Source organism: Erinaceus europaeus, chromosome 1, assembly GCF_950295315.1.
Source record: "Erinaceus europaeus chromosome 1, mEriEur2.1, whole genome shotgun sequence".
Lineage (NCBI taxonomy): Eukaryota > Metazoa > Chordata > Mammalia > Eulipotyphla > Erinaceidae > Erinaceus > Erinaceus europaeus.
In genome coordinates, this window is record NC_080162.1 from 187,057,442 (window position 1) to 187,073,322 (window position 15,881).

Sequence of the window (15,881 nt, forward strand, 5' to 3'; positions counted from 1 at the left end):
AATTTTCTAATATTAAAGGTATTTGGTCAGCTCGTCAATAACAGATATTTTTAAAAGTGCTAATTTTACAAGTCGTTAAGGCCCCATGCTACTAGTTTACTTATTGAATTCATTTACTAGGTGTTTCAATTTCTTCTTTTATTGTATTGCAAAGCTCTTAGTTTCCATAAGTTAAATTATGAGGCATATAAGGCAACAGAAAAACAATTGATGGGAGCTGGGCGGTAGCATAGTGAGTTAAGCACATGTGGCACAAAGCACAAGGACCAGCGTAAGGATCCCGGTTGGAGCCCTAGGTCGAGCCCCTGGCTCCCCACCTGCAGGGGAGTCGCTTCAGAGGCAGTGAAGCAGGTCTGCAGGTGTCTTTCTTTTATTTATTTATTTATTTATTTATTTATTTATTTATTTATTCCCTTTTGTTGCCCTTGTTGTTTTATTGTTGTAGTTATTATTGTTGTTGTCGTTGTTGGATAGGACAGAGAGAAATGGAGAGAGGAGGGGAAGACAGAGAGGGGGAGAGAAAGATAGACACCTGCAGACTTGCTTCACCGCCTGTGAAGCGACTCCCCTGCAGGTGGGGAGCCGGGGTTCGAACCGGGATCCTTACGCCGGTCCTTGTGCTTTGCGCCACCTACGCTTAACCCACTGCGCTACAGCCCGACTCCCCTGCAGGTGTCTTTTTTTTTTTTCTGTCTTCCCCTCCTCTCTCCATTTCTCTCTGTCTTATCTAACAACAACAACATCAGTAACAACAACAATAACTATGACAACTTGTGGAACTATACGCTGGTAATTTTGCAATCTTGTAAACACTATTAAGTCAATGAAATTTCAAAAAGGAAAAAAAACTTCTCTAAATTGAAAAACCTTAATAGTCATGACTGTACACTCCCCCAGAACAGTTCTCCTAATAATCTCTAATAAACAGAGTGCTGGCTTTGTATGTTAACTCTCTTTTCAGCCACCAGGTTCCAGATGCTAGCATGATGCCAACCAGACTTCCCTAGACAGACAACCCCACCAATATGTCTTGTAGCTTCGATTCCCCAGAACCCTGCCCCACTAGGGACCTGTCAACGCCTATGTTAAGCGGGGAAAGCAATTACAGAAGCCAGACCTTCCACCTTCTGCATCCCACAATGACCTTGAGTCCATATTCCCAGAGGGATAAAGAATAGGAAAGCTATCAGGGGAGGGGATGGGATACAGAGATCTGGTGGCGGGAATTGTGTGGAGCTGTACCCTTCTTATCCTATGGTTTTGTCAATGTTTCCTTTTTATAAATAAAAAAATAAAAAAAGATTAAATAACTATGACAACAAGGACAACAAAAGGGAAAATAAATAAAAATAAAAAAAGAGGGAGTCAGGTGGTGGCGCAGCGGGTTAAGCGCATGTGGTGCAAAGCACAAGGATCCTGGTTTGAGCCCTGGCTCCCCACCTGCATGGGAGTCGCTTCACAGGTGGTGAAGCAAGTCTGCAGGTGTCTTTCTCTCCCCTTCTCTGTCTTCCCCTCCTCTCTCCATTTCTCTCTGTCTTATCCAACAATAACGACATATAATAATCACAAGGGCAGCAAAAGGGGAAATAAGTAAATATTTAAAAAAAAAATTAAAAAAAAGGAAAAAAATTGGAAGAGGTAATTTTTTTTTTTTACCATGGTGGCATTTTACACCTGCACAATTCTGCTCCCAGTGGTCTCTTTTCTTCTTTCAATATCAGATAGCGGGAAAGAAAAAGAAAGGAAGAAAGCAATAGAGAGAGAAGGAGACAACATAGCACCATTCCATCATTTTTGAAGCTTCCCCTATGCATTCCCATGAGGTATTAGGGCTTGAACCCAGGGCTTTGCACATGGTAAAGTGTGAGCTTTACCAGGTAAGCTATCTCCCAGCCCCAGACAGAGATTTTGATATAACTTATATATAGAATATCCATGACATCTGTGGTCCAGCAGATGGCTCAGTAGATAAGGCACTGGACTTTCAAGCATGAGGTCCTAAATTCAATCCCTGGGAGCACATGTACCAGAGTGATGTCTGGTTCTTATTCTCCTCCTATCTTTCTCATAAATAAATAAAATCTTAAAAAAATGAATAAACATCGTGGTCTGGGAGGTGGCTCAGTGGATAAAACATTAGACTCTCAAGCATGAGGTCCTGAGTTCAATCCCCGGCAGCACATGTACCAGAGTGATGTCTGGTTCTTTCTCTCTCCTCCTATCTTTCTCATGAATAAATTAAAAAAATATTTTAAAAAAATGAATAAATATGACATTTCAAATATTTTTTTATTGAAAATTAAAAAAATATATATATATATGCTAAATCAAGAGGGAAAGGCTGAGATAAAGGGAGTCACAGACACCTCACCTGCACCACAGTTTCACTGCATGTGAACCTTTCCCCCTGCAGGTGGGGACTTGAAACTGGGTGCGCGGGTGCTGCAACACACACACTAGCGGGTGCACCACTGTCCAGTCCTACAGATGACAGTTTCTTTGTTTCTTAATTTATTTATTTATTCCCTTTTGTTGCCCTTGTTGTTTTTTATTATTGTTGTAGTTATTATTGTTGTTGTTATTGATTTCACCGTTGTTAAGATAGGACAGAGAGAAATGGAGAGAGGAGGGTAAGACAGAGAGGGGGAGAGAAAGACAACTGCAAACCCGCTTCACCTCCTGTGACGACTCCCTGCAGGTGGGGAGCCGGGGGCTTGAACCCGGAACCTTATGCCGGTCCTTGAGTTCTGTGTCACGTGCGCTTAACCAGCTACACTACTGCCTGACTCCCTTTATGACATTTTCTAATGGTTTTCAAAGTACTCCCACTTGGAACCTACCGTGGAAAGGTTGAATAAGGGGTATGGGAGGCTGGGCAGCTGGTATAACTCTCATTCTTCCTTATTGCAACCATGTTTGTCTAATAAATTGATCTTATCAGTAAGCTGATCTGAAATGTTGTATACCTGAAAAAAAAGTCAAAACATATTTACTGCAAGGTTTTGATACGGCTGGTATTTTGTAATCAATGAATACATAGATTGAAAGCTGAATCTCTCCATTGTATCAGACATAATAACATACATCAGGTAGATTAAAATCTTAAGTGGAGTTCTGCATAAAGTACCAGAAGATACAGCTGAGTATCAGCTTCTTCTTTTTTTTTTTTTTGCCTCCAGGATTATTGCTGGGCTCGGTGCCTGCACCATGAATCCACGGCTCCTGGAGGCCATTTTTCCCCCTTTTGTTGCCCTTGTTGTTGTAGCCTCCTTGTGGTTATTATTGTTGTTGTTGATGTCGTTCGTTGTTGGGTAGGATAGAGAGAATTGGAGAGAGGGGAAGACTGAGAGGGAGAGAGAAAGACACCTGCAGGCCTGCTTCACCGTCTGTGAAGCGACTCCCCTGCAGGAGGAGAGCCGGGGGCTCGAACCGGGATCCTTATGCCGGTCCTTGCACTCTGTGCCACATTTGCTTAACCCGCTGCGCTACCGCCCAACCACCGAGTATTAGCTTCTTTTAAAGCATACTGACAGAAGTAGTGACCATCATGGCAGGCACTGTCTGTCTGTGTTGGTTTTCACAAAACATACTTGTGACACACATTCAAGATGGTTCTGTAGAAAATAAAAATGTGGAAATGCCATAGATTAGTGACAGTGTCAAAGTGACTTAGGGCACGAACATCCTCATTATCTCTATTAGTATCACCCAAGATACTCACCTTGCACAATAAACACTTTGCAGTGCGCTTTAAACAAAGCAACCGAAGGACATATCCTAGTATCTGATGCTGCAAACAGACTCTTGACATTACATCCAACTTTTTTTTTTATTAAAAAAAATTAATCTTTCTCTATTTGATAGAGACAGTCAAAAAATTGAGAGGGAAGCGGGTAACGGAGAGGAAGAAAGACAAAGAGATACCTGCAGCCCTGCTTTATCACATGCAAAGCTTTCCCCCCTGCAGGTGGGAACTGTGGGCTCAAACCCGGGTCCTTGTGTGCCCAACCAGGGCACCACCACCCGGCCCAAGTCTGTCCTTTCTTGATATTCTGGAGCCATTGCAGCTGCTCTCTGGAAAGTTGCAATACCATCAGCATAGAAAAAACAAACAAACAAACAAAACCAACTAAGTTAGTTTACTGATCATTTTCTAAACTTGATTTGACTATGGAGCCCTTCCTTCAATGTGATACCTGTTAATAACCACATAATTTATGGAGCACCAGGTTTATGGGGAAATGCTTTGTGGAAGATGTTTGTGTGAAGGTGCATTACCTATATATTGTTATTTTACCAATGTTCAATTTTGATGATATGATCCTTAATATGATCTGCTGACAGCTAGTGCTAATGCTTTTAGTACATACATACCTAATTATCCACAGTACATAGTAGGAATGAAATAAAATAAATCCCTTTCTTGAAAATTGCCTTGGGTTAAAATTCTTGTACAATACTTTTATCTTAATGCTTATTTTTTAAATTTCTTTATTAGGGGGATTAAAGGTTTACTGTTGACAGCAAAACATAATAGTCTGTACATGTGTACTATTTCCCAGTTTTCCACATAACAATTCAACTCCCACTAGATCCTCCTCTGCCATCATGATCCAGGGCCTGCACCCTCCCCCCCACCTGTGTCTTTTACTTTGGTGCAATACACCAAATATCTGAATGTTTATATAAGGTCTATAAATGATCCAGAGGTTTTTGTTTTTAAAGTCTGCTAGTTAAAAGTTTTGCTCTGGGGGTCGGGCAGTGGTGCAGTGGGTTAAGCGCATGTGGCGCAAAGCGCAAGGACCGGCTTAAGGATCCCGGTTCGAGCCCCCGGATCCCCACCTGCACGGGAGTCGCTTCACAGGCGGTGAAGCAGGTATAACAGGTGTCTATCTTTCTCTCCCCCTCTCTGTCTTCCCCTCCTCTCTCCGTTTCTCTCTGTCCTATCCAACAACGAACAACATCAACAGTGGCAATAATAATAACCACAACGAGGCTACAACAACAAGGGCAACAAAAGGGGGAAAAATGCCCTCCAGGAGCGGTAGATTCATGGTGCAGGCACCGAGTCCAGCAATAACACTGGAGGGGGAAAAAAAAAAAAGCAAAAAAAAAAAAGTTTTGCTCTGCTTGCACCTATTAAAATGTCTTTGAAACTATGCATGTGAAAAATGTGTCAAGTACATCTTGTTCTGCTATTTAACGTCTTACTGATAAAAGGAACGAAACTAGTTGTTGGAAGGTCCAGAGAGTGGAGTCAGGTCGTTCTACAAAAACTCAAGATTATTAATGGAATGAAGATTACAAGTATCTCTTATAGTAAACTCCTCAGCTTCTTTTTTTTTTCTCTTTTGCTCTCAAAGTACATTTCGGGTTCTAAAGAAAAAGAATGAGGAAACAAAGGGTATTCATCTGCATTCTCTTGTTCCAAGTGGTCAGTTGGTCCAGTCATTTAAAATTAATGTTAAGTTTAATTATGAGTGGGGACACAGATAGCACAGTGGTTGTGCATCAAACATTCATGCCCAAAGCCCCAGAGGTCCCAGGTTCTATTCCTGATAGCACCACAGTGATAAGCAGTGCTTTTGGTGTCTGTGTATGATTCTCTTGTAATATTATTTTTTAGCCTCCAAGGTTATTGCTGGGGCTCGGTGCCTGCACTACTGCTTCTGGAGGCTATTTTCCCCATTTTTGTTGCCCTTGTTATTATTGCTGTTGGACAGGACAGAGAGAAATCAGGAGACAGGAGGGGAAGAATGACACCTGCAGACCTGCTTCATTGCTTGTGAAGCGACCCTCCTGTATGTGGGGACCCGGGGGCTTGAACTGGCATCCTTAGCGGGTCCTTGCACTTTGCACCATGTGAGCTTAACCTGCTGCACTACCACCTGGCCCCTGAAAATAAGTATTTTTATGGTGCACTATGGACAGCATGAGAGAACTCCATGGATGGCAGAATGGTACAGTGTTGTCTGTCTGTCTGTCTTTCTGTCCCTCCCTTCCTCCTTCCAAGAATATAGGAAAAAAAAAAAAACTGAACTAGGTGCTCAGTGAGGTCATACATGCACAATGTCTTTGATTCATTCCTCAGTGCCATGAAAAATAATCAGGCCTGGGAGATGGTGCCATGGAGGTGTTGAACTCTCAAGCATGAAGTCCCAAGTTTGATCCCAGTTTGATCTGGGTATTGCATATCCCAGAGTGATGCTCCAGTTGTCTTGTTCTCTCTCTCTCTCTCTCATTAATAAAATATTTAAAACAAAGTACTATCAAGGGAATTTTAGAAAATGTATATAATCATGTCATCACAACGATCATCAAGATAAAAAAATACTTTCATTATCTCTATTATAAGTTCCTGTTTCCTACAGTCAGTATCCAACCCTTGAATTCCATTAGAGCATGGGACTCACTGGAAGTGTGGGGACTTTGAGAACTGCTCAGTAAGTAGCCACTAGCAACATGTGACTACCTATTTATATCATTTTTTTTTAGTAATTTTTTTATTATTATTTTTTAATATTTATTTTATTTATTTATTCCCTTTTGTTGCCCTTGTTGTTTTATTGTTGTAGCTATTATTGTTGTTGTCATTGTTGGATAGGACAGAGAGAAATGGAGAGAGGAGGGGAAGACAGAGAGGAGAGAAAGATAGACACCTGCAGATCTGCTTCACTGCCTGTGAAGCGACTCCCCTGCAGGTGGGGAGCTGGGGTTTGAACCGGGATCCTTATGCCGGTCCTTGTGCTTTGCGCCACCTGCACTTAACCTGCTGCGCTACAGCCCGACTCCCTTATCTATATCATTTTTATTGTGGGGGGGTTAATGATCTACAGTTGTTGACACATGGCTACAATTTCCCATCTCTCTGTGAAAGGTCTTTGTAGAATACTTTGTCTCTCAACTTATTTCCCTCATTATGCACCTGGACTGCAAGAATCTCTCTACCCCCCTCAGACTAATTATTAAATCAAAACTAATAATTCAGCTCCTCAATGCTATTAGTCATGTTTAAGGGCTTAATGGCTATCTGTGGCTAGTGACTGGCTGCCATACTGAACAGGACAGGCACAGAACTTTTCCATCACTGCAGGTGGCTCCACAGGCCAGTGCTGAAACATTATCCTGGTGGAACACAACCTTTAACATGTGGAGGCACGTTGAGCAGCTCGAAAACTGAGTAGGCTGTAGAAATCACAATTTATAGCTTAATGTTACTTTGCCTTTCTTACTTTTATTACCAAATAATCGAGTCCACATTTCAAGCCAGGATGTTGAAGGAGTAAGAGCACTCACTGGATCATCATAAACAATGTCAACAATAATCACTGAGTTGCTCACTACATAAAAATCCTTCCTCTGTTACTAAATTTAAAGAGTATCTTTTTGTGTGTGTGTGTCTCCAGGGTTATCGCTGGGGCTCAGTGTCTGCACCACAAAACCAATGTTCCTGGAGGCTATTTTTTCCCCTTTTATTGCCCTTGTTGTTGTGGTTATTATTGTTGTTGCTATTGATGTCATTGTTGTTGGATAGGGGAAAGAACGATAGACACCTGCAGACCTGCTTCACCTACGATGAAGCGACCCCCCTTGCAGATGGGGAGCCGCGGCTCTAACTGGGATCCTTACGCCAGTCCTTGTGCTTCCCCATGTGAGCTTAACCTGCTGCACTACCTCCTGACCCCCAGTGTATCCTATTTTTATTATAGGAAATAGTGATTTTCCTTATAACTCACAAGGCACAATTTTGTTTTACATAATATTAAATTTCAAAATCTTAGTCTCACTAAATTCATGTGATGTTTACCTTTAAGGAGGCAACAGAGCTTTCTATTTTGTTTGTTTTAACCAAAGCACTGCTCAGTTCTAGGTTATAGTGATGCATGCAGGGTATTGAACCTAGGACAAAGGAGCTTTTATTTTATTATCTGTATGTTAGGAGATCGAATCTCATTTGATTTTTTCAATTTTTTTTCTTTTTTTTTCCGTTTGTTGCCCTTTTTTATTGTTGCTGTAGTTATTGTTATTGATGTCATTGTTGGACAGGACAGAGAGAAACGGAGAGCGGAGGGGAAGACAGAGAGGGGGAACAGATAGACACTTGCAGACCTGCTTCACTGCTGCCTGTGAAGAGACTCCCCTGCAGGTGGGGAGTGGGGATCGAACTGGGATCCTGCTGCCTTACCACCAGACCCCAATTAAATTTTTTTTTTTTTTTTTTTTACCAGAGCACTGCTTAGCTCTGGTGGTGCAGGGGATTGAATCTGGGACTTCGGAGCCTCAGGCATGAGAGACTCTTCGCATAAGCATTATGCTATCTACCCCTGCCGGAGACCGAGTCTCTGAATGTGGAACACATCTGTATGTTCATTGAGAAACCAATTAAATTGTATTTTAATTATGACTGTTCAGTGACCATCCTTACAACCCTTATAGTCGCTAGGAGACCCTGAAGCCCAAGAAAAGGTCTGAGTTTAAGTCCTTTATTCCCCCCTTTCCATAGGAAACTGTGTAAAATGCACTAGCTGGCTGAGCTACCCTGTGATTAGGGCAATTCCTCCTACTAGTGTTTCAGTAACTAAAAAACGGAGTCAACAATACTTGCTGAAGGCCTTACGGGACTAACGATGTCACGATGAAGTGATAAATGTGAACACAACCTGTAAACTATAAAACAATCATAGCCGGCAGTTACTATTTTATACAATACCGGCCTCACCTGGCCCCTGTCCTTATCTGTAAAACTGATACGGATCTAGATCTGGATGAATATCCACATAAACTTTGCGGCTGCGAGAACTGAAGCAAGGTGCTTCACTTGAGACCTATTCATACGATCATGAAGATCAAATGACAGCGTATCCATAAATACCGTGGTGGGCATGAATACAGAACAGCTAAGGGCTGGCTTTGGTCTCTGGAGGCAGGACTGCAATGAACAAACACACTCGATCTCTCTATGTATATACATCACACCCGTTTAAATTGCAAGAAAGGACACGGAACAAGAATGTTAATGGCTCCTCAGCGATGCTCAGCGCTGAGCTGAGGTGGGAGAGGCAGTAAAAGGGGGCTCGGGCATCTCGATGGCTTGGTTAAAGCCAAAGGAATGAAAAGAGAGAAGTATGGCAGGAAAAAACAACAACAACAACAACAACAACAAAAAACCCTGGTTTCTCTCTCTAAAAAAAAAAAAAAAAAAATCCTTAAGAAATACGGTGAGAATCCTTTTCTCCTTTGATGATCTCCTGCCTAGACTAGACCATGTCGTTCAGTTGCCCCAGGCCGCCATATACCGTACCTCTCCATTGCAAGCCTTTCGTTACCCTCCCCTTCTAGGAGTGAGAAAGTTCAGATGCTCGGCTTCCAACACCCATTACCTTTAACTCTTTACCAAGCTTCGCCGTAGTCTACTCTCCGTCTAAGGGGGAAATGAAGCAGGACGCACCGCAGAGCACCCTAGGAAATGTGGTCTTCCGGATCGTTTCGCTTGGGCCGCAGAGTAGAGAAGAAGACGAGCGTGAGTCAGACGAAACTACAACTCCCAGCAGGCCAGGCGAGCAACTACCTTTCCTTCTGCCCCGCCTTCCTCCAGCCTTCCTCTTCCTGCTCTCCGAGGGTCACAGCCGCTTGGCCTCCCGGTACTTGTAGTTCCTTCTGGAACCACGCTCTTAGCGTTCGATGGCCAGGAGAGAGCCTGGAAAACTCTAATTCCCAGAGGGTAGAGCGGAGGTTGCGCCTGCGCGTTCTCAAGTGAGGGCGTGTATGTCTGTGTGTCTGAGGGAGAGAGAGCGAGAGTGAGTGAGTGTGAGTGCGGGCTAGGGTGGTGGCCGTTACGTTCGGGGCAACGGCTAAGGCTGTGGAGAAGTAAGAAGAGGAACAACGTCCGGCGCTTCCGCCTTCGCTTAGGAGGAGGAGGAGCTGGTAGGAAAAAGAAAGTGATTTGCCCCGGGCCTGGATTAGGCTGAGTCGGGCGGGCGGGAGTCTGGGCTATGAACCTCTGAAGGGTCGCTTGGGACGCGGAGCGAGACTCTAGAGCCGAGAGCGATGTCTCAGCCGCCGCCGCCGCCGCCGCCGCCGCCGCCCCCCGAGGCTCCGCAGACCCCGCCGCCTCTGGCGGCCGCCGCGTCCGCGCCGGGGGGACTCTCGAAGCGGAGAGATCGGAGAATCCTCTCCGGCAGCTGCCCGGATCCCAAGTGCCAGGCGCGCCTGTTCTTCCCGGCCTCCGGTTCTGTCAGCATCGAGTGTACCGAGTGCGGGCAGCGGCACGAGCAGCAGCAACTGCTGGGGGTGGAGGAGGTGACCGACCCCGACGTGGTGCTCCACAACCTGCTGCGGAACGCGCTGCTCGGGGTGACGGGCGCGCCCAAGAAGAACACGGAGCTGGTGAAGGTGATGGGCCTTTCCAACTACCACTGTAAACTCTTGTCGCCCATCTTGGCTCGCTATGGCATGGACAAACAGACGGGCCGAGCCAAGCTGCTGCGGGACATGAACCAGGGCGAGCTGTTCGATTGCGCCCTGCTGGGCGACCGCGCCTTCCTCATCGAGCCCGAGCACGTCAACACGGTGGGCTACGGCAAGGACCGCTCGGGAAGCCTCCTGTACCTGCACGACACGCTGGAGGACATCAAGCGGGCCAATAAAAGTCAGGAATGCCTGATCCCAGTGCATGTGGACGGGGACGGCCACTGCCTGGTGCACGCCGTGTCCCGGGCCCTGGTGGGCCGGGAGCTCTTCTGGCACGCCCTGAGGGAGAATCTCAAACAGCACTTCCAGCAGCATCTGGCCCGCTACCAAGCCCTGTTCCACGACTTCATCGACGCCGCAGAGTGGGAGGACATCATCAACGAGTGCGACCCTCTGTTCGTACCACCGGAGGGGGTCCCCTTGGGCCTGAGAAACATCCACATATTCGGCCTGGCCAACGTGTTACACCGACCCATTATCCTGTTAGATTCTCTCAGTGGCATGAGGAGCTCTGGCGACTATTCGGCCACCTTTCTGCCCGGACTCATCCCTGCAGAGAAGTGCACGGGGAAAGATGGACTTTTGAATAAACCGATCTGTATCGCTTGGAGTAGCTCTGGTAGAAACCACTATATCCCCCTGGTAGGCATAAAAGGGGCCGCGTTACCCAAACTGCCTATGAATTTGCTCCCGAAAGCATGGGGTGTGCCCCAGGACCTTATTAAGAAATACATCAAGCTCGAGGAGGACGGTGGTTGTGTTATTGGAGGAGACAGAAGCTTGCAGGATAAATACTTACTTCGACTTGTTGCTGCTATGGAAGAAGTCTTCATGGACAAACATGGGATCCACCCCAGTTTGGTTGCTGATGTGCATCAGTATTTCTACAGGAGGACTGGAGTGATAGGAGTTCAGCCTGAAGAAGTCACAGCAGCTGCTAAAAGAGCAGTAATGGATAATCGCCTTCACAAGTGTTTGCTGTGTGGTGCCCTTTCTGAACTTCATGTTGCTCCAGAGTGGTTGGCTCCAGGAGGGAAACTGTATAACCTGGCAAAAAGTACTCATGGACAGCTGCGGCCTGACAAAAATTACAGCTTTCCCTTGAACAATTTGGTTTGCTCATATGATTCAGTGAAAGATGTTCTGGTGCCAGACTATGGGTTGAGCAACCTAACAGCTTGTAATTGGTGCCATGGCGCATCGGTGCGCAGGGTAAGAGGAGATGGGTCTATTGTGTATTTGGATGGGGACAGAACTAATTCTAGGTCCACTGGTGGCAAGTGTGGCTGTGGCTTCAAACATTTTTGGGACGGTAAAGAGTATGACAATCTACCAGAAGCTTTCCCTATTACTTTGGAATGGGGTGGAAGAGTGGTCCGAGAAACAGTATATTGGTTTCAGTATGAAAGCGACTCGTCTTTGAATAGCAATGTTTATGATGTTGCCATGAAACTTGTTACCAAGCACTTTCCAGGTGAATTTGGAAGTGAAATCCTAGTTCAGAAAGTTGTTCACACTATATTGCATCAGACTGCCAAAAAGAATCCAGATGATTATACTCCTGTAAATATAGATGGTGCTCATGCCCAAAGACTTGGAGATGTACAAGGACAAGAGTCAGAGTCTCATCTCCCAACAAAAATCATCCTTACCGGACAGAAAACAAAAACTTTGCACAAGGAGGAGCTAAATATGAGTAAAACTGAAAGAACTATTCAACAGAACATTACGGAACAGGCTTCTGTAATGCAGAAACGGAAAACAGAAAAGTTAAAACAAGAACAAAAAGGCCAGCCCAGGACTGTTTCTCCCAGTACCATTCGTGACGGCCCCTCCTCTGCACCTGCTACCCCGACCAAGTCTCCCTACTCACCAATAACTTCAAAGGAGAAGAAGATTCGAATAACAACTAATGATGGACGGCAGTCCATGGTCACACTCAAGTCTTCCACAACCTTTTTTGAACTTCAGGAAAGCATAGCCAGAGAATTCAACATTCCTCCATATTTACAGTGTATTCGATACGGCTTTCCTCCTAAAGAGTTAATGCCACCCCAGGCAGGAATGGAAAAGGAGCCAGTTCCTTTACAGCATGGCGACCGAATTACAATAGAGATTCTCAAAAGTAAAGCAGAAGGTGGTCAGTCTGCTGCTGCACACTCAGCCCACACTGTGAAACACGAAGAGATGGCTATTACTGGGAGACTGTCGTCCAAGGAGCTCCAGGAGCAAGCTGACAAAGAAATGTACTCCTTGTGTCTTTTGGCGACATTAATGGGTAAGACGGGCTAATTTGAGTGCTATTTATTCAGTTTGTTAAGGATTTTTGTGCACTGAGCTTTTCGGTAGTCTTTGTGAAAAACACCAATGGTTAACATAAAAGACCATTTGAATAGATATCAGGAGCACATTATTTTCCTTGGTTTCTTGACAGTTACCGGATAGATGTTAATGTGATTAGTGAGTAAAGATTAGGAAAATATAACCAAGTGAAACTGAGCCCTTCAGTGTCACTACCTATTTGAAATTTAACAGCTTCTTGTGATTTTTTTTTTTTTAAACCAGGCTTGTAATGTATTCACTTAAACCTTTTTTTATTTCTCCCTAATCCTTGTCTCTTTCCAATAGTCTCCCCATCTTGGCCTTTTTCGTTTGTTTTTGAATTTTATTTTCCTGCTTGTCATGTGATTTCAGGACTTCCTGTTTGATGAATTGCAGTTTCTGGTGTTTATATTGTCACTGTACTCCCACCTAATAGTCTCCTCCATTTCCTGTTCTTGTTTTCTCAGTTTATCATATATTTCTTATTTGTATATTTGGACTCTAGTAATTTATATTTGTTTATTTGGATTTAAGAAATTTCTTTGCCCAGTGATATTTTTTTTTGCCATTGGTTGTAGTGAATTTTAGCTCACAAGAAACAGGAAAAAGGTAGAAGATGTCAGTGTGACTGCTAAAGAGTTATGACTTCTTAATAACTCAGCATGAATTAAAGGAATATATCTATTATTAGCCAGATAGGTAATTGAGAGCCTAGATGATTTCGAAAATGATCCATCAGTATACTTTTTACATGATCTTTGTTTAATATTTATTTTTAAATAACTTTATATGAATTTTTGATCTGAATTTTTTTTTTTTTGATCTGAATTTTTATTCTGGGTTGTTGCTGTTTTAATTGTGTTTTTCAAGGAGTACTACTATATATGTTAGAGTTGGGCCTTGACCTATCAAGATGAAGGTTATTTACTCCTGACTCAACAAGTCTGGGGGCCTAGTAGCTAATAGGAGGTCTAAAAACTTTGTACAGATTTTTAACCTTATATTGTTGATTTTATTTTGCTTGGTGTACTCATAGACTAGAAGATGTCAAGTCATGTGTTAGGCACTTGACATATCTGTCTCTCACGGTTTTTAGTTTCTTGGAGGTTGCATGGAATAAAGGAAAGATTATGTGGACATTTAAGTGAGGAAGACCTAGAATTTGAATTTTGGCTCTGGTACTTATTAATTTAGTGGCCTCAGGCAAGCTGCTTAACTGCTCAGTACTCTAGTTGCCTCATTTATACAAAATACCCCTTGACACTGGTACATAGGGCAACTGTAAAAATACTCCTAGAACTCTAAAAATTAGCATCAGCATCAAAAGGATAAAATGAATTTATGGAGCAGGCATATTTAAAAATTGACAGTTTCTCAAATGAAAAGCAGGAAAGATGTCTCTCCTGGCAGCAGATAAACTCTTGAGAATGTAACACATTGCTAATCTTGGGCCCAGCAGGTAGCAAACACTTTGGAATGTGGTTTATGGGTGTGTGTGTGTGTGTGTGTGTGTGTGTGTGTGTGTGTGTGTGTGAGAGAGAGAGAGAGAGAGAGAGAGAGATGGAATTAAACTTATCTAAAGAAAGGCTGTGTCATTAGAAATGGAATAGGATGGTCAGCATTGAACATTGAAAAAGAATTAGAAAGCAGGATTTGGCAGTGTTTATTTACTGCATTATTTTAAAAGGAAGCAGATACATTATCCTGGGTTCATGAAAATTCTGGTAATTTTCTCTGGATAAAAAATAGGAAAGCTCTCAGGGGAGGGGGTGGGATATAGAGATCTGGTGGTGGGAATTGTGTGGAGTTGTACCCCTCCTATCCTACGGTTTTGTTAATGTCTCCTTTTTAAAATAAATAAATAAGTATAAATAAATAAATAAGTAAAAAAGAAAGAAAATTCTGGTAATTGAGAAGATAATCTCTATTGAGGGGTGATAATAGTTGACCAGTACTTGTAATGGTTTAAAGGTCTGTATTCCACTATCATTGTCATTCCATAATCTATTCCGATCACAGGTTCCTGATATATGTGTAGATATATAGGTGTATGTGTATGTAAAGACTATGTCTAGTCTCAAGACTGTATTCTTCATTGTAGATTTGGCATGAGTGAGATGATGTGTTGTCTAAAAGTATAATATATTTTATAACTAAAACTCATAGAATATAATTCTGCTATGGTATCAGTTACTTTTTGTGCTTGATGTGAGGTTTCTGGGCCTGGATATTGGAGTACTAGACTGTGCACTGCAATTAGTTACCAAAACTCCTTTCTTCTGATTCTTCCCTTTTCACCACTAACAGACCCCCCTCTTTTTTTTTTTTGCTTGCTATCAGGGTTATTGCTACACAATTTCTCTGCTTCTGGCAGACACTTTCCCCTTCCCCTCTCTCTTGTCTTTTCCCTTTTCTTTTTTCATTTCGTCCTCTTTTCTTGATAGATGGTGAGAGACAGAGACAGAGAGAGAGAAGGAGCAATACAGCAACACATTTGTGAAGCTTTCCCTATGCACCACATGTAGCCAGGGACTTGAACCTGGATTTTTTTTTTTTTTCCTCCAGGGTTATTGCTGGGGCTTGTGCCTGCACTGTGAATCCACTACTCCTGGAGGCCATTTCCCCCATTTTGTTGCACTTGTTGTTGTTATTGTTATTTTTGCCATTGCTATTGTTGGATGGGACAGAGAACTTGAGAGTGAAGGGGAGACTGTGCGGTGGAGCATGTGCTGTGTCTGGTAGACCCTCCACGTTTCTTTCCTTTCTTCTCTCTCCCTCCCGTCCTTTACTTTTCTTTCTCTCTCTCTTCCTCTCTCCCCCTTTCTGTCTCTTTTTTCTTTTTTTTTTGCCTCCAGGGTAATTGCTAGGGCTGGGTGTAGGCACCACTAATCCACTGGCCATTTTTTCTCCATTGTTGTTGTTATTGTTGTTGCTGGACAGGACAGAGAGAAACCAAGAGAGGTGGGGAAGACAGAGGAGGAGAGAAGGATAGACACCTGCAGACCTGCTTTTCACCACTTGTGTGAGGTGACCCTCCCCCCCCCCCCCCCCCGCAGGTGCCGAGCTGGGGGCTCAACCCGGATCCTTGA

The 15,881-nt window shown here is 43.6% G+C and overlaps 1 protein-coding gene across 2 annotated transcripts in view; it reads left to right on the plus strand.

Moving 5' to 3' along the window:
- The first annotated feature begins 9,749 nt into the window (after positions 1-9,749).
- VCPIP1 (valosin containing protein interacting protein 1) overlaps positions 9,750-15,881 on the plus strand; it is a 34,610-nt gene continuing 28,478 nt past the window's right edge. For both annotated transcript variants that reach the window (XM_060200755.1, XM_007527024.3), the window contains exon 1: positions 9,750-12,748. In XM_060200755.1, coding sequence (XP_060056738.1) covers positions 10,048-12,748 — 2,701 coding nt within the window. In that variant the 5' untranslated portion in view covers positions 9,750-10,047. The remainder of the gene's footprint in view (positions 12,749-15,881) is intronic.